The sequence below is a fragment of the Cibotium barometz genome, chromosome 24 (assembly GCF_041138505.1).
Source record: "Cibotium barometz isolate CiBa-2024 chromosome 24, ASM4113850v1, whole genome shotgun sequence".
NCBI lineage: Eukaryota > Viridiplantae > Streptophyta > Polypodiopsida > Cyatheales > Cibotiaceae > Cibotium > Cibotium barometz.
The window spans coordinates 55,081,825-55,105,103 of record NC_141069.1 but is presented as its reverse complement, the minus strand read 5'-3'; the positions used below and the strand labels follow the sequence as shown (position 1 = coordinate 55,105,103).

The window sequence follows — 23,279 nt, the reverse complement described above, 5'->3', positions numbered from 1 at the left end:
CAGCCCCACGGAGAAGCTTAAGTCCAATCTGGTGTTCAACAACCAGATCAATGAACCAACCAACTTCCGGTACTGCGAGGCATCAACTGGCTCACAAGGATCTGTAACGGTTAACTTTGTGTTCGGGTCCATCGGCGAAGTAATAGGCTTGCAGTTCTCCATCCCAAAGGCCTCAAGCAACTCATGAACATACCGCTGCTGAGAGACGAAAAACCCCCTCTGGGTCTGCCAGATCTCCAATCCCAAGAAGAAGTGGAGTAAGCCTAAGTCGGTCATCTCAAACTCCTTTGACAAGGCAGCCTTTGTCACTCCAATGTGCTCCACATGACCGCCGGTGAGAATGAGATCATCCACATAAAGGATGATGAGTGTGACCATGCCGCGTTCCCGAAAGAGATACAGGTTCGGATCTGCAACCGATCTCTGGAATCCAGTCCGAATAAAGAAGGAATCAATCTTCTGATTCCAAGCCCGCGGAGCCTGCTTAAGACCATACAAGGCCTTACGTAACCTGTAAACCATCCCTTCCGATCCTGGAACAAGAAAGCCTGGAGGCTGCTCAACGTACACCTCCTCCTGCAGGTCACCATTAAGGAACGCCGATTTTACATCCATCTGGTACACGGGCCACCTCTGAGAAGAAGCAAGGGCAAGAACGGTCCGAATCGTGGTCATCCGCGCTGTCGTTGCAAAGGTATCCTCGTAGTCGATGCCTGGCCGCTGAGCATAACCCTTAGCCACGAGCCTGGCTTTGTGTTTGTCCACCGACCCATCAGCCGCGTACTTGGTCTTAAAGACCCATTTGACACCAATGACTGACCGCTTCGACGGCCTCGGTACCAACTCCCAAGTGTTGTTCTTCTCGATGGCGTCAAGTTCCACCTGCATGGCTTCCCTCCAAGTATCCTGTGAAAGGGCTTCCTTTACGGAAGTGGGCTCTTTATCCCGCATGATACGAGACATAAGAGCATAGTTCACCTGAAGAAGCTCCGCCGTGTTGCTTTTATCTCGAACTCGATGTGATCTTCGAGGGCCGTCCTCTGTGGTCCACTCGGAGGGTAGCTCCGTGACACCTGACTCCCGAAGGGTGTCCATCAACCACCTAGGTACTCGAACAGATCGTGGAGCCTCCTGTGGTCGCGGGGGCTCAACTCCAGCTGTGGGCTCTGTTAGAAGTCTTCTCTTGTCTAGTTTCATACACCAGGGCCTTTGTTGTGGGTGTGCCCGCCCTTATGAGGTGTTTTCCCATTTTTCCCCACACTCCGTATTTTTCCCCTATTTTTTTTCATTTTTTTTGAGGCTTGGGAGGGCTGCCAGGTGATGCCACGAGCACTCTGAAGCTGGCCGACTGGATCTACATCAGTCGTGGGCTATCAGAGTGCTGGCCGACTTGTTCTGTCTAGGCGGAGGCATCTGTAGCTGGCCGACTGCTATTTTCAGCAGTCGTGGACATATTCCTCAGTCGTGGGCTTTCGTGATGCTGGCCGACTGCCCTCTAGGGGAGTATATATAGGTCCTCAGCCCCCATGCCTTATTTGTATCATATCTCGGGATCTTCTTGTGTATATAGAGCAGAGTTACACGCCTACATCTGTCTCTCTCTTGTGCTGTTTTTCTGCCTGCGTTTTTGCTTTTGCTCTTGTGTTCCCAGATTTGGTCATCATCTCCGCTGCATATTCTGACATGGTATCAGAGCCCTAGGCTCTAGATAGGTCTTGGGATTTGTGTGAGCAAGAGGGGGCTGTTTTGTGGCTGATTGGTGGACTGTTTTGGACTGTTCGGGAAGAGGAGAAGCAAGAGGAAGGCGGGCTGATTTGCTGGACAGCCACTTGCAGGTATCAGTTCTTCTTTGTTCCCACCCACCCACCCTTTTCAGAGTACATCCCCGCTATGGCAGATCTGTTTGAGATGGCCGAGAGACATGTGAAGATCCCGACACTCCCCACGTTCCCGGTGGACCGTCAGTTGGACGGGAGCAACTACGGCATATGGAAGGTGATGATGGAATCCGTTCTGGAGTCCTACGATCTCGCCGATTTCGTCGTTGTTGGTGTTCCACGGCCGGAAGTAGAGGAAGGGGAGTTACCGTCAACCCGAAAGGACCGGGAGGCCCAGACACAGATGTGGGATCGTGTCAACGCCAGGGTCCGTTCGTTTATTTTCCTCAACTGCACACCACAGGTAATCAATCATGTAAAGCACATGACGCTGGCCAGAGGTATATGGCAGCATTTGGCTTCTCTGTACAACAGGGTATCACCCATGAAGAGGATTTCTTTGGAAGTACAGATGCGGGTTATGAGCCCTGCAAAGTCGGCGACGATGCGGGAGCATATTAACAAGCTGCAGGCTCTTCAGCAGGAAGTTCTCCAGGCTGGGAAGGAGATATCGTCAGAGGACATGGCCATAACGTTGCTGTCACATTTGCCCTCTTCGTACTCAGCATTCTACTCGTCGTTGATTACCAGTGGCAGGCTCAGCACCATCACTTGGGAGGAGCTTGTGCCCATGGTCTTGGACCAGGAGGAACGATTCACGAACCCTCCTCAGGGTGGAGGTTCGGAGGCCTTTACTGGCCAACGGTCGAAAGACCGTAACTCGGGCAAAGGGAAGGCTTCATCGGAGAAGTCTTCTGCGAAGAAGTCCGACGCTGACCGCGAGAAACTGAAGGCAGAGAGGACCTGTAATGATTGTGGCGAGAAAGGCCACTACTGGAGGCAGTTGATAGAATGTGCAGCGGAAGAAGGGAAAGTGGAAACACAGGAGGGAGAGAGAGAGAGAAAGATGGAGAGGAAACACAGGTGAGAACCTGCTCTCAATATCATCATCAAAAGGAATACATGTCCCGAGCAAGAGGGGAGAACCTCGTAAGTGAGGGACTGCAGCTAGACAAGCTAGGCAAGCAATGCAAGCAGTGAAAATATGAGGGAGGCATGCCGGCTATATATACCTCTACATGAAGGCAGCCGACTAGGGATAAAAGACCTCCACGACTGGGGAAAATCCCAAGACCATAAAATGGGGAATAAATATGGGTAAAATATGAGTGAGGGGTGACCAGCCCCTCTGACTAACATGGTCAGCCCTAGAGGCTAAAATAGGACACCAAAGAGGAAGCCAGCAAGTAGGGGATGATGTCTAACACCCCCTCTCAGCACCGGATGCTGAGCAAACTCCAAGAAGCCAGAGACGCCGTCCTCGATCAAAGATGAAAGACTGCAGAAACAGGTACCAAGAAAGCTCCACAAGCAATCTCCTCAGCAACTCAGCTACAAAAGCAACAGAACAAGCTGCCATGTACACCGTTCCTCTGGAAGAAGACAACCATATAGGTTGCGACGTGCTGCTCCAAATAATGGTTCCAAACCCAAGTGTAAGAACACTCCCCGAAGTCGAATGTCGTGTATCCAGCCTGGAGAAAGTATGAAAAACCTCATAACCAACCAAGATCAGATCCTGTATAAAATCAATCCTGGGAGAAGCAAACTGCTTCTCACTGGAACCCTCAAAAGAAATAGAGTCAATCTGCTCCAACTCTGTACCAAGAGTAGCCAAATGCTGTATAAAAGCATCCTCTGAAAAGGTCGGCATCGCAAGATGTAAAGACTCTGTAGAAAATATGGGGTCCATCTGCTCAAACTCCATAACATGAGTTGCCCAATGCTGTACATAAGTACATGCCACTGAGGTGGGCATCGCAAGATGAAAGGACTCCACATCCCCCTCTGAAAAATGATATCGTCGGACTGGTACCAGCCCAACCTGATTCTGATCCAAATCCAAAAAACTCTGAAAGTACCACTGTGCCCCAGGCACGGTTAGCAACCACAGATCCAAAGCATCCCACTGGGTCCAAAAAGCCATCCTCCAAAACAACAAGCCATCAGAACTGGCAGGGGGAGGGGCATCCTCAAAAGCATCACAAAGAGAGGCAGAGGTAGACTCCTCACAATGAGGAAGGGAAGCAGGAATGTAAACTGCAGTGGCAACAAAGTCCTCAAAAGCATCACAGATAGCAGAAGACTGTTCCAGAAGTAGAACCAGATCCCAAGAATCAGCAACAGATAAAAGATCCATGTGAAAGGATCACACCGCAAAAGGGCAAAACACCCTCCTTGTTCTGCAAATACTGCAAAGAACACAAGCTCGGACAAAATAAACTCTACTCAGGATCTCTGAAAAGATCACTGCTCTCCTCCAAATAACTGTAAACTCCTGTCAAAGAAGAATGTCTCCACAGAGCTCCCGAAACTGATCCTCAAGTGAAGTAGCTGGAGAAAGGCCCCCTCTGAGTGTAGAAAACTCCTGTGGGAAGCAAAACGCAGCCAAAACACTGCTATCCAGCAAAAATAGCACTCCACCGCCAACAGAAGGCAAGGAACATGTCGAAACCGGGAAACCGTGTAGGCCAGGAACAAAACACAGGTATAGATGCTCCAAAATCAGCAAAACGCTGACTGAAATCTGAAATTCAGAATCCTCCTCAAGTACCAAACTGCCTCCAAAGCCACAATCCAATCAAGAAACCCCCTCTGCAAGTGATCTGTGTCCACTGGAGAAGAAAACGCAGCCAAACAAGGGCTACAAACCTGAAAAATTCAAGCCAACCAGTGTCCACACCTCCTATGAGGAAAAACGCTGAAGAGAAGGTACCTTCGGGTCCAACAGATGAAGCCCAGTTGAAGGTAGAGCTACCAACAAGATCGGTTCAGAAAAAACGCAGCAACCATGGCTGCAAATCTGAAAACGCAGAGGTATAAGGGGCTGAATATGGAAACACTCTGGAGAAATAGGTACACCCAAGCCTCAGATCAGCAAATCAGCATCAGAAACCTGTAGAAGAAAAAAACGCAGCAAATATGCTGCTGTTGGCCTGTACAAAACAGGCAATCAGCACTACAGGGGGGGATATGAACGCTGAGAATTGCTGAAAACTGCTGTAGACAGCCACCTGAAGAAAAACGCAGCAACCTATGTGCTGCTGCCCTTGCTGAAAACGCAAAAAACGCAGGTCTGTCCAGGGGCAGAAAAAACGCAGATATGAAGAGGTATAGGAGGGAGCATCCAACGCTGAAAATCACCGGCGCTCTGATACCATGATAGAATGTGCAGCGGAAGAAGGGAAAGTGGAAACACAGGAGGGAGAGAGAGAGAGAAAGATGGAGAGGAAACACAGGTGAGAACCTGCTCTCAATATCATCATCAAAAGGAATACATGTCCCGAGCAAGAGGGGAGAACCTCGTAAGTGAGGGACTGCAGCTAGACAAGCTAGGCAAGCAATGCAAGCAGTGAAAATATGAGGGAGGCATGCCGGCTATATATACCTCTACATGAAGGCAGCCGACTAGGGATAAAAGACCTCCACGACTGGGGAAAATCCCAAGACCATAAAATGGGGAATAAATATGGGTAAAATATGAGTGAGGGGTGACCAGCCCCTCTGACTAACATGGTCAGCCCTAGAGGCTAAAATAGGACACCAAAGAGGAAGCCAGCAAGTAGGGGATGATGTCTAACAGCAGTGTCCCAAGCGGAAGACCGAGAAGGGTGAAGACTCCTCAGCAATCATGAAGACTCCGGCTTTTGTGCACCTGGAGGTGATGGAGACCGATGCTTCATTTTCTTCAGGCAGGGAGGAGATTGGAGGACTCTCCGCAACGGATACTCGGGAGTGGATTCTTGATAGTGGTGCTTCCAGGCACATGACTCCTTCCCGTTCCGGTTTACAGGATCTCTGCAGGCTTTCTGGTCATATTCTTACTGGGGATACGTCCACTATCCCAGTTCACAGTGAGGGCAGGATGGAGATAGTTCCCGATGGCAGAGGGGGGAAGCATTCCTCCCAGGTGTTGTATGTTCCGGCACTTGGTTTTCATCTGTTGTCAGTGCATCAGGTTTGCAAGACTAGCGTACGGGTGGAGTTTGATGAGCATTTTGTTGCTCTCCGGGACAAAGCAACAGGCCAAGTGGTTTGGGAAGGTGGAGTGGAGAATGGAGTTTACAGGCTTTCAGCACTCTCTCTCCCAGGTCCTCAAGATTGTGATGAGTGGCAGTGTGGTAATAGCTACTCAGGTGTGGATACGCTGCAGGTGCGGGCTTTCCGAGACCAGGTGGTGGATAGCTTGCCAGTAGATGGCAGCAGTTGGCAGGAACTTTCCAGTACTGAGGTTGGTAGTTCTTGTGTTCGTGAGTCAGAGGAAGCTGAACAGGTCACTTATGCTCTGATGTCTCGTTGTGTTCGGGACATAGAACTTCCAGTAGTTGAGGATGTTCTTTCCACGGGGACCTTTCGGAAAGCCAGGCAGGTGACAGGTGATTACTTGCTGCAGGAGGCGGTTTCTCCAGGCTTTGTGGTTCCGGATTCAGAGGGGGTGGTTGACAGGTTTCATCAGGTTTCCAGGACTTGTTTGTGCACCGTAACAGGTGTTGATCCTTGTGAGCAGTGTGATGTCTCTGTGATTCAGAAGCTGTATGGTTCATGGATCTGGTTGATGGACACCGGATTGGACGGGAGCTTCCTGATGAGGCAGTTGAGCTCTTGGTTGCAGATGTCTCTTTGGGAGGCAGGATTGCGTTTCCTGTGGTTTCTGCGGCATGCGAAGGATCATGGACTCTTGTACACAGGAGGGGGATTGTTGGATGGAGTCCGACTCCGCGGTTGGAGTGACTCAGTTTGGGGAGGAGATTCAGACACGAGGGGATCTACTTATGTCCCAGGAGCAGTTTTACGGAGCGGGAGGAGGTTACATTGCAGGTTTGGGCTTCCACTGGAGGAACCCTTGGTCATCCAGAGGCACTTTGTTCGTGAACAGATCGTTGCTGATGACATCTTGCTGGAGTTCTGTTCGACGGAGGACAGTACGGTGGACCTCTTCACGAAGTCGCTCTCAGGATTTGCTCAGGCGGCACCCCAGCTCCCAGTGGTTGGTTACACAGCCAGGAGCTGAGAGGGGGTGTTAGAAGTCATCTCCTGTCTAGTTTCATACACCAGGGCCTTTGTTGTGGGTGTGCCCGCCCTTATGAGGTGTTTTCCCATTTTTCCCCACACTCCGTATTTTTCCCCTATTTTTTCCCATTTTTTCTGAGGCTTGGGAGGGCTGCCAGGTGATGCCAGGAGCACTCTGAAGCTGGCCGACTGGATCTACATCAGTCGTGGGCTATCAGAGTGCTGGCCGACTTGTTCTGTCTAGGCGGAGGCATCTGTAGCTGGCCGACTGCTATTTTCAGCAGTCGTGGATATATTCCTCAGTCGTGGGCTTTCCTGATGCTGGCCGACTGCCCTCTAGGGGAGTATATATAGGTCCTCAGCCCCCATGCCTTATTTGTATCATATCTCGGGATCTTCTTGTGTATATAGAGCAGAGTTACACGCCTACATCTGTCTCTCTCTTGTGCTGTTTTTCTGTTTGCGTTTTTGCTTTTGCTCTTGTGTTCCCAGATTTGGTCATCATCTCCGCTGCATATTCTGACAGGCTCAACCTCCTGTGATGACTGAGGTGGATCAACTGGAGTGGTAGACTGGGAATCATCATCAGACTCTGGATCTCCAAGAAGTGGCGGCTCCTCGACAGTGGATGCTGGAAAATGCTCGTCAAAGACCACATCCCGGCTGACAACAATCTCGTTCCTCTCTGGATCATACAACCTGTATCCCTTGGAAAGAGAGTTATACCCCACAAATACCAGCTTGCGGGACTTGGAGTCAAGCTTCCCCCTCTGCTTCTTCGGAATATGTACATACGCGTCACTCCCAAAGACACGGAAGTGCGAGACATCGGGTTTCCTGCCAAAATATGCCTCAAATGGAGTCATATGGGGTACAGAAGTCGTCGGAGAGCGGTTAATGGTATGGACAGCTGTCGCCACAGCCTCACCCCAAAGTGGACGAGGAAGATCTCGATGCTCCAGCATGGTCCTCGCCATCTCCACCACAGTCCTGTTCTTACGTTCAACAACTCCATTCTCCGAAGGCGATCCGGTATTGGCCAATTCCCTCTTGATGCCATGATCTGCACAAAACCGAAAGAATACAGTCGAGGAGAATTCCCCTCCTTTGTCAGCCCTGAGAGTCTTGACCTGAAATCCAGACTCTTTCTCCACCATCACGTGCCAATCCTTGAACCGAGCAAAAGCCTGGTCCTTCTGTGAAAGAAAGTAGACCCACGTGAATCTGGTACAATCATCAACAAGCAGCATGAAGTAGAGAGATCCTCCCAAGGATGGTATCTGCTGTGGTCCACACAAGTCAGTGTGAATCAACTCCAAAGGTTTCGAAGCCCGCCTGGAAGCCTGCTTCGGAAAGGATTCCCTGTGCTGCTTACCACGTATGCAAGAACTGCAGCGTCCTTGCCTACTACCAACATCTGGCAAGCCAACCACCATCTGGTTCCGGAAGGCGCGCCGCAAAGCATCCACATTTAAGTGGCCAAAACGAAAGTGCCACAAATCTCCGACCTGAGAGCCTGTCAGTGAGGAGAGTGCAGAGAGCTTGTAGATGCCATTCTCCACACCGCCTTCCCAAACAACTTTGCCTGTCTCACGGTCCCTTAGAGCAACTGAATGCTCCTCAAATTCCACCCGAAAGCCAGTCTTGCATACCTCATGCACTGACAAAAGATGAAAGCCCAGAGCAGGGACATAAAGAACACGGGAAGCATGCTTGCCCCCCTTGCCGTCGGGAATGATCTCCATCCGGCCCTCACTATGAATCGGAATAGTGGAGTTATCACCAATAAAGATACGACCTAACTGCCGCTTCAGATCCAGGAAGAAGTCACGGGATGGAGTCATGTGCTTGGAAGCACCACTGTCGAGAATCCATTCCCGAGTATCCTTTGCGGTGAAGCCAACTGCCTCCTCGCTGGAAGACGATGAATCATCAGAGTCCACCATCTCCAAGTGCACAAATGCCGGAGTCTTCTTAGCTGAGGCTGAGGACTCAGCACTCTTCCCTGTCCGCTTAGGGCACTTCCTCCAGTAGTGGCCTTTCTCGCCACAGTCATTACAAGATCTTTCGGCCTTCAGCTTCTCTCGTTCTGGATCAGGCTTCTTCTCAAAAGACTTCTCCGTTGAAGCCCTTGGCGCAGCGGCCCTTTCTATACTCTACACGCGGGTACCCCCCGCTGGCACTACAGGCCACCTGTTCGGATTTCCCTCCCTCCTATTGTATGATATAGCCTCTCAGTTATTTGTACTTTTTTATTTGTAATTTTTTTGCACCTAGGGAGAGTCTCCCTAGCAGCCTTGATTTGATCTCTGCTCTGCCTTCTTATGAGCAGGAGAGGGGTTTTGTAGCCTAGTGGGCGTTTTTTTATACCTAATGAAAGGATCTTTTCTCGGAAAAAAAAAGCACTCGTGGTGGAAGCGATTCCTTCTACAGGTCGAAGGCGGCGTTGATGTGGCTGAGGTGCAGGAGCTGTTGCACAGTAGTATGACTATACTACAGCACAGACAGGTATGGATGTACGGATTGTTGGCAGTTGTATGGATAGGTACAAAAAGTTCGGTTGAATGTCCTAAGCTATGGAGGCTTGAAGAGCTTCATGGCTATGGCTCAAACAGGGAGAAATGAAATGATATATTAACGTCTCTAAGAGGCCATAATGGCCTATGAGACCAAAACTGAGAGTACATCTGAAGTTGGTGTCTCATCAAAGAGAACAACTAAATGAGACTAAAAAGTACAATAAACTGATTGTCTTATAGTTATAAGAACAGAATTGTAAGACTCCGAGATGATACTGAGTAGAAAATACTGAAAAATGTATATCAGGTAGATCCGTGTATGCTGATCGGTTAAAGTGTTGCCCTTTCCTTTGATCAAATATCTCCACCATGGGGCTGTCTAGAATGGAGAGGTCGTAGAAGTGAGGTAGGCGCCTCCGATGCGGAGCAATAATGGCTCTGATTTGGCAATGGTGAGGATGCCGTGGTTGGGATCCTGGTGGGCGTGGCCGACGAGCACAACATAAGATGACTGCTCTATCAGTGGTGACTCCCTGGGAGCGTGGTCGGTGCCCTGATGGCCCAATGGAGGAGGTATCAGGACGTGTGGGGGCTGGGTTGCTGGTGCTGGTGTCGAAGAAATCTGTCGGGGTCCTTTGTCTAGGTACGTCATTGGTCGGTCTCCTGTCTGCCAAGAGGGTCTCTCTGTGTCTCGTGAGCTCAAGTAGGAACAATCCTAGGCATCTCTGATCCTCAAACTCCATGACCTTGCGTAACGGCCCAAAACCCTCTCGGAAGAGGTAGTGATATCTCCCTCGGATCTCATAATAGACTGTACATTGGCAAATGTAGTGCTCCTCTGTCTCTGCCTCCTGGTAGCATAGCTAACAAATGTGGTCATCCAAGATCTGATGCACATATCGCCTTGTCTCAATCCGCAACTGGTGTGATGAGGTCCGGATCTATCCAATGGCACAACATATCCCATGTGATAGGTGTACATCCGTGTGGGCCGGGCGGGTTATAAAATCATCTGGTGAGAGGTGTAGAAAATGGCTCTTGTAATGAGCCATTTTTGTGCCTAAGGGCTCAAGGGGACTAGTCCATGTCCTCTTTGTGTCCACTCTGATGATATCCATCCTGATCATGCGGTTTTGCTCTGAGCGGGTGAGATCCAAAAATGGACAATCCAGACTGTAGTGAAAGGGTGGTAGTGCCTCTATCCGCAAACCATGTAGGTCAAACCATGATCTCATTTGAGCGTACCAGCAATGAGTATCTCCATCCTCTACCAACTGTATGGATGAGGTCAATGCCAATCGGGAGTACCTTTGAGGGATCTCCCATAGCTGCTGTAAAAAGGGAACTGCCTGGAATAGGACCTCGGTCACTACTGGTGCGGCACCCAGCTCAGCCCGAACAATCTCATGTGGTACTGATGATTTGCTCCGAATCATGTGGGCAATCATCATAATCAGTGGTCTCTCCATTTGCCTCCATCCCTCATCCGTCCCTCTCTGAGATCTGTGATGTATGCTGGGTCCCCAAATTGGAGCTCCGTACAGGAGGGTCGGTGTGACAAGCGTATTAAATAGCCACAATTTGGTGCGCGGCTCCTGAAACTGTATGTGTGCACACTGCCCGCATACTTCCACAAGTTCTTGGTTTCGAATGCTGGAATCATCACCTTGACAATGGTTCTTTCTGTTGGAAGTAACGACCACAGTCCAGCTTTGATGAGTGCATTGATGCTACTTTCTAGTGTTTCGAAGGAAGCACAAATTCAATCCTGTATATCCTACTTTTTGGTACCTATAAAAAGCCGTAGGCTGCCTTTGCCCCCTTCAGAAATAATGGAATAAATGGAATAAGTCTAGCCACAATGGATTTCTCACCTGAGTGCTATGAATTCGATACAAATGCTAGTCATCTGTTTTAACATAGGCTACTTTTGCTTTGTTCCCAGGTTATGGATAATACAGCTATGATGAATGATGATCCTTCCAAGCGGGATTGGCTGAAGATTCTCGTGGGAGTCTTTGTGGGAGGCTTAGCATTACTATTTATTTTTGTTTTCATTATAACAATCTTTTGTATATATAGGAGACAGAAAAGGCAAAGTGCTTTTGAGGCAAAAGAAGCCATGAAGTTACGTCCCATATGTAAGCTACCTTCTTATATATTTGTTAAATTATTGATTGATTAAGTAGAAGTTGATGCTTATTTTTTTACCTCTTAATGTACTTCAGATATTGCAAAGACAGTTTTAGAACCTCAGGCCATAGATATAAAATCTATGGAGATACAACAATTTTCTCTGCTAGAGCTCAATGAAGCCACGAATGCCTTCAATAAGAGGATTGGGGAGGGTGGATTTGGTGCTGTTTATCATGGAATGCTTCCGGATGGCCAAGCAATAGCTGTAAAAGTGCGTTCAACGACCTCAATCCAAGGGCTGCGTGAATTCACAACTGAGGTGAACATTTTCCCACTGTCCCAGCTAGTTGCATCTCAATTGTATCTTTATAAATAGAGGATGAGGGTGACATAGTTGTGTTTGAATATACAGCCAATGTTTCATCACCATTGCCTGTGGGTGCATTATTTTCATGACATGATCACGTTTCTTGATTGTGCCCAAGTAGGAAAAAACTAGAGAACAAAGCGTGCTTCTATAATCTAGTATACTCAGGTTAATGTTGGAATTGATTGTTCATAACTATTTTAGTTAGTGGTGAGGAACCTTTCAAAGAAAGGTCAGTGCGCGTGAGTCATAGGTTTTCTCAGGGTTATTACTGAATGTGTCAAAAAGGGAGAAAAAAGCAAGGGAAAAATGATGCATGGTTCTATTAAATTTCCTAGGGGCAAAGCTATCAAAACAAGTTGGTTAGTTGACAGTATACCTATTCTTTCGGATTTGGCTTTCTCAAGTTTGGCCTTTTGAAGTTCCGATTGTTCCGCACGGACCTCTCTTTCTTTATCCCACTTAGGTTCCATCAGTTGCCATTTGCTTTGGTGAAATTGTCCGGGGGACTAGGGACTTGCATATTAAACATAAAACACAGCCCTTAAAAAACCAATTTCCAGGTAAGAACTGAAGATGAAAAAGGCACATGGTGATGTGACACCATATTGGGGCTGGAATGGGCTGACCCTTCCCTTGATTGTAGACAAATTCCAATTTTTTGAGATACGTTCTACAAAAGTCTCCCTCCTTAACGTTTCTTTTGGATAAGGTTTTGGAATTTCTTTAAAGTTAGAGTGTTTTCTTTAGTCTCTATTGATTTTTGAGATATAGATGCAGTGAAAAAAAGGAAGGGAAAGAGATCCTTCTATTAGTCAAAAAATAGCAGTCCAAGGCCTAAATTTACATGCTGAGAACCCTGATAGGAGGCAAAAAACAAACTGGGGAGGGGTGTTTCCTTCCATGGTTGGGCCGCTTTCGGAGGGAAACTACCTCATACAAGGAAGGGGAGGGGGAGCCAAACTGGCGGGTTGTACTGCCAAGTAATCTTGCTGTCTGATCAGTGAGAAAGGGACTTGTGCACCATGTGCACAGGAAGGCTTCTCGCCCTGTTCACATGCAGTCCGACCCGCCTTGAAGCTTCCCCCATTGACCACTCAGTCCAAATGGAGCGGATGGACTAAAGTAGTTGGCTCTCATGTTGTGGGCCACCTTGGCTGGTGGAGGGTCAATGTGCCACTGGTGATCATGAAAGCCAAGAATCCTCACCCGCCGACCAGTGAGAAAGGGACCTGTGCACCATGTGCGCAGGAAGGCCTCTCGCCGTCTTCGCATGCGGTCCGACCTACCGTGAAGCTTCCCCCACTGATGACTCAGTCCAAATGGAGTGGATGGACTCAACTGGTCGGCTCTCCTACCACAAGAGGACGCCACACCAGCCATGGATGACATACCCACAACCTCATTGAGCCTCACATTTCCGAGTGCCCGACCACCTGCCAGATCCCACTGTGGTGTGACTCTAGACTGGGCCACACACGACAACAAGCCCGATGTCCTAGACTCCTTGGACCTCACCAACAACACAGACATCAGCCCCAGCTTGAGGAGATCTTGGAGAGGCATAGAGCCACCTTCCCTTGCCCACTGGATCTGCAGAGCCTTCTACAGGCTACCCCCATGCTTGATATCCTTGATGGCCCCCTCCTACCGCGGGTTAGCTCCATATGTAAGCGATGGGGGACCCGGTACAAAAAGAGAAAAGCATTTCACATACAAACCGAGAATAACAGCAGGAAGCCACAGCATATAAATATAGACAGCACACTGAGCCGGAATGGCCGGCTCCCCCGTAGGAACAACTTTATTACGTAGAAGCTTTACAAAGAATCCAAGGTGAGGGTGCATACAACACCAGATTTTCCACAGTTCCTGAGCAACTTTCCACAAAGCATACACGAGACTTTCACAGAGTTCTCTTCTCAGAGTCAAGATAAATCAGTCCGGCAAAACAGTCCCAAAACTGTCTCAAAACAGCCCCAAAACTGTCCCAAAACTGTCTCAGAACAGCCCCAAAACTGTCTCAAAACAGCCCTGTAGGCGACCAGCAGAAGGCAGGTACTACATAGCTGCTATCACCAGCTTGAAGGTGGCCAGAAGAGAGAGAAAAAAAGATATTCGCTGCTGCTATGCTGCTGGTTTTTGTGCGCAGCGAGTCGAGGTGAGAAAAGGTATCACTGCTGCAGTCGACCAGCTTGTAAGCGACAGATGCAACACTTCTGTCAACTAGTCGAAAGGCGGGAGAAGAAACAGAGAAAACAGGCCCTGTACGGCCAGTGCAGAGCAGAGAGAGAGAGAGAGTCAACAACAGCTGCTGCCAGCCTGTGTGTTTGTGCGCATGCACTAAAAAGAACAGCCCCTTCTTTTGTTTTTCGCGATTCGGCCTTCCCCTTAAGATAGAGTCGGGCAGCCTCTAAAAATATGGCTCCTCCAAAAACAAGTCGACCAGCTATTTATGGAAGTCACTTTTAGCATTCATTGACTTCCTGCCCAAGCTTTGTATTCTAGACTTGGCCCTGAATCATAGGCGCTTACTTCTGTCCATAAATCCATGCCCAAGTAAGAATATATCTGGCCAAACTTTAATGATGTCTGAACACATTGACTTATAAACCTTATAAGTCATATAAATGATTAAAATCCATGTTACTCATGCTTTGTGGCCATCTTTTAGGCCAATCCTTGCCAGTGAATGCTTCAGCTTCGTATTGTGGAAAATCCTTGTTCGCAGCTTGGTTCCGTTCTGTGTGTGGGCTTGCCCCAAAATACTGATCAAAGCTAGTGAAGGGACCAAATGGTGACACCATACGCTGTATGAGGATGATGATCATATTTTGTATCATATGGCTCAGATTTGACATTCCTAGCTCATAGCTCTAGTCTTTGTTTTCTTTTGTACCATGATGAGATTACAGAGACACTATTGTATCACTTTTGATCTCATAGACCCATTGGGTCTTTTGAAGATGTTTAATACAACTTTCTTTCTTTCTTTCTTTCTGCCTCGATCGGGGGCGGGGCGGGGGGGCGGGGGCGGGGGGGGCGGGCGGGGTGAGGGGAGCGGCCAAGAAGAGCTCTCTGTAGAAATCTGTGGCAATGGCCCCCACCCAAGGGGGATTCGTTGCAATGATGCCATCTGGACGACTCAATCCTACATGATCTTGTTGCATGTTGCCTGACTGGGTCCAGAAGGATGCACATGTGTGGTACTTGAACTCCACCCTCTCCTCCTTTATTGAGGTCTCTGTGCAGGCTGTCTCCATTTGCGACTCCAGCCACGAGCTATTTCGGGTTTCCTCTTGCAGTCTCTGGAGGGAGGCGAGAGACTCCTTTCCTGCTCTCGAAAAGCAATGAGTCTGTCCTGGGCTAGTCTCTACAAAAGCCATCCAATCTCTTTGAGCCCCACATCTAGGTCTGCTACAGCAACTGATCCCTGTTTGAAGGTGAGAGCATCCCATATCTCCTCTATGTGCATACCAATCCGAGTGTTCTGAACTAAACTCTCAGGGATGGGGACACTCTCCTGTTGTTCTTTAGGCTGCTTCAGGCCGCCAGGTGTCCTCAAGGTGGAGGAGGATAGGGGCATGGTCAGATAACGTGGTGCTTGCAATATCATACCCTCGTGATGTATGCCCACTCATCCACCTAAAATCTGTGAATGCATTTGTAACATGCGGAAGATTCGGGGAAGATCGGTAACTTCAATGCTCAGAAATCAGCACACTTGTCGTGATGAAATTAACGCACAAAATTGAATATAGATGTGCAGAAAAATATATATATATATATATATATATATATATATAGAGAGAGAGAGAGAGAGAGAGAGAGAGAGAGAGAGAGAGAGAGAGAGAGAGAGAAATGAAATGTTATATTAACGTCTTCAAAAGGCCATAATGACCTATGAGACCAAAAAGTTACATCATGGTGGATCTGATACAATGTCTGGATAAAAAACCAGAAAATGAAAAAATAAAGATGATACTACTAGCACCTAGAAAATGAAACTGGAACTGGAAGGTAAATAGAAACCCTTATAGGGTGTGAATATAGTGAGGGGGGGGGGGGGGTACGCGAGTGGAGTACATTGAGGGGATACAATATCATGTGGGACGGGGGGGTACACTATGGAGGTGCCTCCATCTCATAATATGTGCCGCATCGGACGCTGGCGGATCTCCTCAATATCCTTTGTGGTCAGCACCCTGACTGGCTGTCCCGCATGTCTCGCAAGAATAATCCAAATCCGCCGCTGCAACCTCTGTCTATGCTGGGATGTCCTCCTCCGTAGTCGTGGGCATCTGGACCACCCAAGCTCAATCGCACGATCAATCTTTGTACCGCTAGTGTGGGCGGTATCCATGTCCTGCTCCATCTGGCGCAGTGATGGCTGGACTAAAGAAGTCTGTAATGTGCCTCTGAGTCTGGCTCTCTGTGCGCCTAAGCAGGTTATCTCTATATTTCCGCAGCTCAAGCAAGAACAATCCCAAACACCTCTGGTCCTGGTACCCCATGACTCTGGAAAGTGGTCCAAAACCCTCTCTGAATAAACAGTGGAAACAACCACACGTATCTCATAGTATGCAGTACAATGGCATATATAATGCAGCTCTGTCTCTGGCTCCCCATGGCATATTCGGCATATCCTGGCTGCAGCTGGTGTACCTCTATATCGGCCAATCTCAATCTCAAGCTGGTGTGAGGATGTGCGAATCTGACCAATAGCACATCGTACTGCATGAGACAAGTGTACATCCATGTAACTGAGAGAGAGAGAGAGAGAGAGAGAGAGAGAGAGAAATGAAAATGAAATGAAATGATATATTAATGTCTTCAGAAGGCCAAAATGACCTATGAGACCAAAAAGGTTACAACAATTGGTGGATCTGATACAATGTCTGTGTAAGAAAAGCTAAAAACAACTAAACAACTAACTGAAACTGAAACAACTATGAGGAAAAGTACGGTACTAGGAGCTCCTAATGGATAACATCTGGGAGGAAAACTCCAGCAACAAAGGTAAGCATCATACACATCACTATCCAAAGATGTCTCTCATCGGTCGATGGCGGATATCCTCCATGGTGAGTACTCTGACTGGACGTCTCCCATGCCGTGCTAGTATGGTCCTGATCCTCTGTTGTAGTCTCCGCCGGTGTCGAGATGGGCCTCTCATCTTGGGGCGCCTGGACCGCCCCAGCCGTCGCAAAACCTTGATCTTGTTCTTCTTGGTTTCCCAGCATAGGATGGCCTGTCCCCCTTTCGGGGTATTGAGATATGGATTGCCTATGTCGATGGAGAAGGGAACCCTACTGATTCTCCTCTTCCAGATGTCTGTATCGGGGATGTAGTCATCTGCATCAATCTCGGTTTTCTCCCTTACCTCTTGCTTGTCCCAACCCTGTGGGAGTCCCCCTACCTGAATGTCTCGGGCAACCGACACTTGAAGTTTTTCTTCCTTGATGGTGGATAGATAGATTTGTACACTTACCCACTGAAGGCCCCCTCCTATTGCTAGGAGTATTTGCTTTATTATCTTTGAAGAGAATTAATGGACGACTGACTTGGGACTGTAGATAAGCCAAACGCAAGACCTTCGAAAGACTAAGAGTCGGGCTGAACTGTACACGGCTGTAGAAGCACCAATGATGACCGATCTCAAGCCTATGCAATCTTCCAATTGAATGTAGGAAGGCTGCAAATCTGAGGCTGAGTGAAGGGGCTGATTGGGATTGTTCTAGGTTGTGTTATGCACTAGGAATGAATGAATATGATGCGTTTTACCTTCACCAAAGTGGCTGTAGCAAAACAATGATGTGAAGGACTGCTGAATTCTGTTTGTGTGGTGCTGAAAACACAAGGTACAGAAGCACCTCCCTTGGCTGAATGCGGAGGACGAAGCGTTTTGCTGAAGTATGCTTATGCGTTCAAGTGTTAATGCTCCCAGGGCTGAGGGACTGAATCGCTTGCTTGAATGATGATGAATGATATGATATGATATGAAGTGAAGCTATGCTATATATATGCACTATATTGCTGGTCGGGTGGCTGTGGAACTGGCCGACTGCAGAAATAAAGCTACACGACTAGAAATAATGGTATAATGCTGAAATAAATGGTAAAAATGCCCAGAATAAATGTTGTAAAATATGGTAAAAATACTAGATGATATTCCAAGGCTTCTGCAGTGGTCTCTGTGGTCTATGTGCATATGGGATGAATGATATGCAAAATGCAAACATGATTTGATGCAAACCCGAAGACTTCTCCTGACTCTATATGCATGAATGATTCTCTCCAAGTGGGTTAAGGGACTTGACTGACTGACTGACTCTCTAAGGTTGAGGAATGACCTACGTAGCTCGTGCCTGACATAACCTGGACTAAGGATTACAATGGGATCACGACGTACGACAATTATCAAATCCTAAAGGGTCCTACTACTGTACAGTGTTGCACTGATGACGAGCCATCTTGTCACCATGCACTACAGTGGAGAGTGCATGTGACACAATGACAGGGTCCCAAAGCTCTTAGGAGGAAAGCATAGCCTTAATCTTGAACTTCCAGAGAGAACAATTGGTGCAGTTAAGCTTTTCATCACCCCCGAATGGTGGGGTTGCAGAAGAGGCATCTCTCCTAACGGACTGCTAGTAGACAACAATTAGCAAAGAAGTTTTGTACTGAGCCGGAACTCACTACTTTTGGATATCGGTGATGCCTTGCCTCTTTAGTTTGGGTGCCTCCTTGGACTCGAGAGGCTTGGGTGAGCTAGAGGTGGGAGCTCAATCATCAATAGCATCGTTGCCTAGTACATTTGGCTGGCACAATTTAGCGAGACTATCAAGGGTTTGTCACCCCGCTTGTGAAGACTATCTGCTCCATTTTTTAGGGACCTCATTTGCACCCTCTAGGGACGTTGGGAAGGCCTAGCTGGTGTTTCGAATTGGATGCAACGGCGTTGAGCTGCTGTCCTGTTTTGATGGACCTTGGGGCCATGGGGACTCGGTCTCATTTGACAGTATGGGCCCCCTGTGTGGCTATTCCCCCCAAACCTTTTCCTTTTTTCTTTGTTGTTGACCTCACAAGAGGGTTTCTTGTAGCTTGTGTTTCCCTTTTAGGGCTGCAGCTTGTCTTTGCACACAATTTATTCTTTAACTAGCTAACGTGTAACTGGCTTCCAGAGGGGTTTCACACTATTTAGTCCATTAACACAATTGATGTCACGTGCACACCAGTCGATGTACAAGTGACATGGCATTCTTAACATCCATAAGCATTAAGCAGGGCATTCATGAGCATTATCCAGGCATTCAAGCATTTATCACAGCATGTACTGCAGTGTATGGGGCTTCTAGAGCACCTACAGCACTACGTAATGTATTAAAGGCATTTAGGGCATGTAGCATATCAGGTCGTGGCTTGTGGAACCAGCCGACAGGGCCTGGGCAGCAGCCGACTAAGCATTATCATTCAGTTGTGAAGATATTACAGCCAGCTGACAGCAGCAATGTTACATTTATGAAGTCGTGAGGTTCCAGATTTGCAGACTAACTGCAGCACACTGGCCGACCAGCAGCATACAACCCATATAAGTAGGAATCGCATCATTCAGTCCTATCTCAGCATCCAGCGTTTCCAGCCTGTGGAGCACAGGGGATCAGAAGCAGCATTCAGCATACAGTAGACAGCATATTCAGCATACAGATAGAAGTCGGCGTTAAGTTCTTCTCCTGCCTCCTACATAGAGGAAAACCAGCATCTCAAGTGTGGACCTCAACATTGGAGAAGGGAACATTCAGTCAGCATCAGCATTCAGCATATCTCTCTCTTCCCGAGATAGATATTCATCTAGGATAGGCATAGATCTATTCATAGATCTCCATTGTAACCATTCATTTAATATAGCTGCATTGCAGTGCATTGACACCATTGTCTATATCTTAAGTATAATTAAGTGCAGTTTAGTTAAGCCTAAGGTTGTTTTACTATGATCAATCCCTTGCATGTCACATTGGTATCAGAGCTTTACAGGGTGAGCAGCCTTGGTTCATGTTCATTCCTTAAGTCATTCAGTAAGCCAACATGTTAGTCGCTTCCGCTCAGTTAAATCCAGTTCTCAAGATCTTGCAGGCCATCCTTAGGGTTTTCCCTTAGGCATGCATCAATAACCCATCCATTTGCATTCTTGCATAGCATATAGGGGTGCACATGGCTTGCATCAGCATAGTAGTCATCCTAGCAGTCAGTCTAGCATCTTGCATCTGCAAGGCATACATGATTTACCCATGAGTTTTCTGGGGAAGAATGACATCCATCATCAAAGGAGTAAATGGAGTTGTAGGCTTCAATTGGAAGTAGGGGGTTCTCTTCCACATGAGAAGATGGAAGTTTGCTCCAACATTGCCTCAGGAGGTTCAGAGGTTCAGGAACGATGGAGATGGTGTATGGAAGGATTCCACAGACAGGTCAGTGGTGATTCAGGTTTTCCGAGCAGATCTATCAGCATTTGCCTTGTAGTTCCTGCAGTGGAGAAGTCTTTGGCTCAAAGGATTCAACTCATGCAGTTGACCTTGAACTCTTAGTTAACAGCCATAACGCCAAACTCACAATACTGAAAGAATTGAACAAGTGACACCTGCCCCCGGGAATATATCTTATTATCCAAGGAGTATTTCAATATGTACAAGCCTCTGGGGCTTCCCCCCACCCACAACATTCCCCCCCCCCCCCCCCCCCCCCCCCCCCCCCCCCCCCCCCCCCACACACACACACACACAGTGCAGCTGGCCAAACCCAGAACCCCCCCGGGAATATCTTATTAACCAAGGAGTATTTCAAAATGTACAAGCCTGGGGGCCTTTTTCTTCTCCACAAGATCCTATTTCTTGCAGGCTTAGTAGAGGAGCATATTGCCAGGACTCACTAGTACTGCACTGTGCCTTTCTAGCATCTGCTGCTAGGCTACAAGTCTTTCTTTTTTCACACGATTGTTCCAAAAGCATCAAGGGGATGCTCCAGGAATCTCCTAATACATATTGTATACACTGGGTACCTCTTTTGGTTGTTTAAAGTACCAGCTGGCTTAACATGACACTGAAGAAGGTTAGGAACTGATGAGTCCTTTTTTCTCTTTTCTTAACCAGCTAACTCTGCTCTCTGAGATCCGGCATCCGAATTTGGTTCCCTTGATTGGATTTTGTCCTGAGCAGCAAATACTTGTGTACCCATATATGTCCAATGGGTCACTACAAGATCGCCTTTATGGTAAGACATGATCACTTCTTGCATAAGAGTCTGAGCAGCTCCATAATCACACGTCGTACTATCAAATGCAGGGGAAGCATCTTGCAGGAAGCCTTTAGACTGGATAACAAGACTCAACATAGCGCTCGGGGCGGCTCGAGGTAAGATTTGAGAGTGGATACTAGAGTGGTGGTTTTTGGTGTCCTGTAAATCTGATATAGTTTCCTATGGTGTCTTCCTTGGTCGCAGGTTTGCATTTTCTTCACAGTGCTGCAGGTGTGAGATGCATTATACATAGAGATGTCAAGTCGAGCAACATTCTGTTGGACAACAGTATGGTGGCCAAAGTAGCAGATTTTGGATTCTCAAAATATGCTCCACAGGAGGGGGACAGCATGGTATCGTTGGAGGTCAGAGGCACGGCTGGTTATTTGGATCCCGAGTAAGTTGGTGCTTTGCTGTGGATGGGACTTGGGAAGTATCTAATTCTTGTTTCTTGAGTGTCATTGTAGACATTGACTACAGCAGGTACTTCTATGATGCTGCTTGTGCAGGTATTACTCCACACAGCAACTCACTGTCAAGAGTGATGTTTTCAGTTTTGGAGTGGTCCTTCTTGAAATAATATGTGGGAGGGAGCCTCTCAACATTCATAGGCCTCGACCGGAATGGAGTTTAGTGGAATGGGTAAGCTCTCATTGGCTTAGAGTGCTCTTAAATTGCCTGCTTGTTTGCTCTTGTGCAGGCCACAAAGCTGTGTAAGTTTGTTTTATGCAGGCCAAGCAATACATACAAGAATCCAACATACAGGCCATTGTAGATACGTCCATAAGCATGAGCTACACGCCAGAGGCCATGTGGAGAGTAGTGGAGATTGCAATAACAAGTGTGGAGCCAAGGGGGCATCGTAGACCCACCATGGAAGACATAATTAGAGAGCTGGAAGATGCTCTCATTATTGAAAATAATGCATCGCAGTACATGGCCTCTATGTCTATTGAGAGCTTAGCTTCAGCCCGGCTTTCTGTCAGTGAGAGTAATAATAGCAAACCTCCACCACCCATGCCCCTCTTCTACCAGTTTGACCCCTCTCCAGTATTCTCAGAGACAATGGGATCACCTGATCCAAGGTGAATCTACAAGAGTCACCTCATCGTGAGTATCAGCCGTGATGATTGTGAGCATTCCAATCCATACTCCGAACGTCTCCAAATTCTAAAAGATGGAAGTGTTGCGAGGTAAGTCACTGGCTTTCTTTGGTCCTGTCTGCACTCTAGAGCTGCCTGATTGTGCATATAAGAGGACAGACAAGCTTATTACCTGGAAACCTTTACATTTACTGCATAAGGTGTCAAGCATTGGTCAAGTTGGACTTCGAAATCCTATTCAGAGCCCTTCTTGCGATTAGGTGGAAACTAGAAGCCAGTCTTTCCTTGCCTGCCCTTATCTGGGCGAAAACAATCTGCCTCTTCACATGTTGCTATGTGGCCTTATAATATTCCAAGATGAGTTTATTAGTACGAAGTGCATTGGCCTCGAAAAATCAAGCAATGTACATCACTACAGTTTAACTTCTTGTTGCATGGTATTGTTTGCAACATTGAAGTTTTCGATCTGAGTTTTCAGGAACGTGAGGACAACGACCTAGAGCCTGATTGTTAAGCAATGTACAGTCCTTCATTTACGATGTTTAATGTGTGTACTCTGTGTGATTACATCACCATTCTGTAGTTTTCTGTGACCCACAATAATTCCAATTCTAGCAAAATATAACTAGAACCGGCGGGCCAAGACAACGTACATCTGTAAGTGCTATTCCTCAAAAACGAAAAATGAAAATTCTTGCACCATTTCAGACATCGATTGTAGGATGCCTTGCGTAAATAGAGAAGAAGTCTAGCATTTGCAAAAAGTACATAAACATGTTCTGTCTTGCGCTTGTATTATAATCGCACACTCTATGGGTGCCACGAAGGCACAAAACCATGGTAGTTTGCACAGAAAATGTAAAAAGCAAGGTATGAATGCTATTGAAAGGAGAGGTTTTAAAAAAAGCACTAATGC

At 47.5% G+C, this 23,279-nt stretch overlaps 1 protein-coding gene across 2 annotated transcripts in view; it reads left to right on the top strand.

The window, feature by feature from the left end:
* LOC147625459 (nodulation receptor kinase-like) overlaps positions 1 to 22,938 on the top strand; it is a 55,074-nt gene extending 32,136 nt beyond the window's left edge. Inside the window, exons 2-8 of one of the 2 annotated variants that reach the window (XM_086818793.1) lie at positions 11,412 to 11,607; positions 11,695 to 11,921; positions 21,116 to 21,236; positions 21,308 to 21,376; positions 21,465 to 21,657; positions 21,770 to 21,902; positions 21,993 to 22,938. In XM_086818793.1, the coding sequence (XP_086674919.1) occupies positions 11,415 to 11,607; positions 11,695 to 11,921; positions 21,116 to 21,236; positions 21,308 to 21,376; positions 21,465 to 21,657; positions 21,770 to 21,902; positions 21,993 to 22,349 (1,293 nt within the window). In that variant the 5' untranslated portion in view covers positions 11,412 to 11,414 and the 3' untranslated portion in view covers positions 22,350 to 22,938. The remainder of the gene's footprint in view (positions 1 to 11,411; positions 11,608 to 11,694; positions 11,922 to 21,115; positions 21,237 to 21,307; positions 21,377 to 21,464; positions 21,658 to 21,769; positions 21,903 to 21,992) is intronic. The other variant, XM_086818795.1, reaches the window with a different exon arrangement.
* Positions 22,939 to 23,279: the final 341 nt, after the last annotated feature.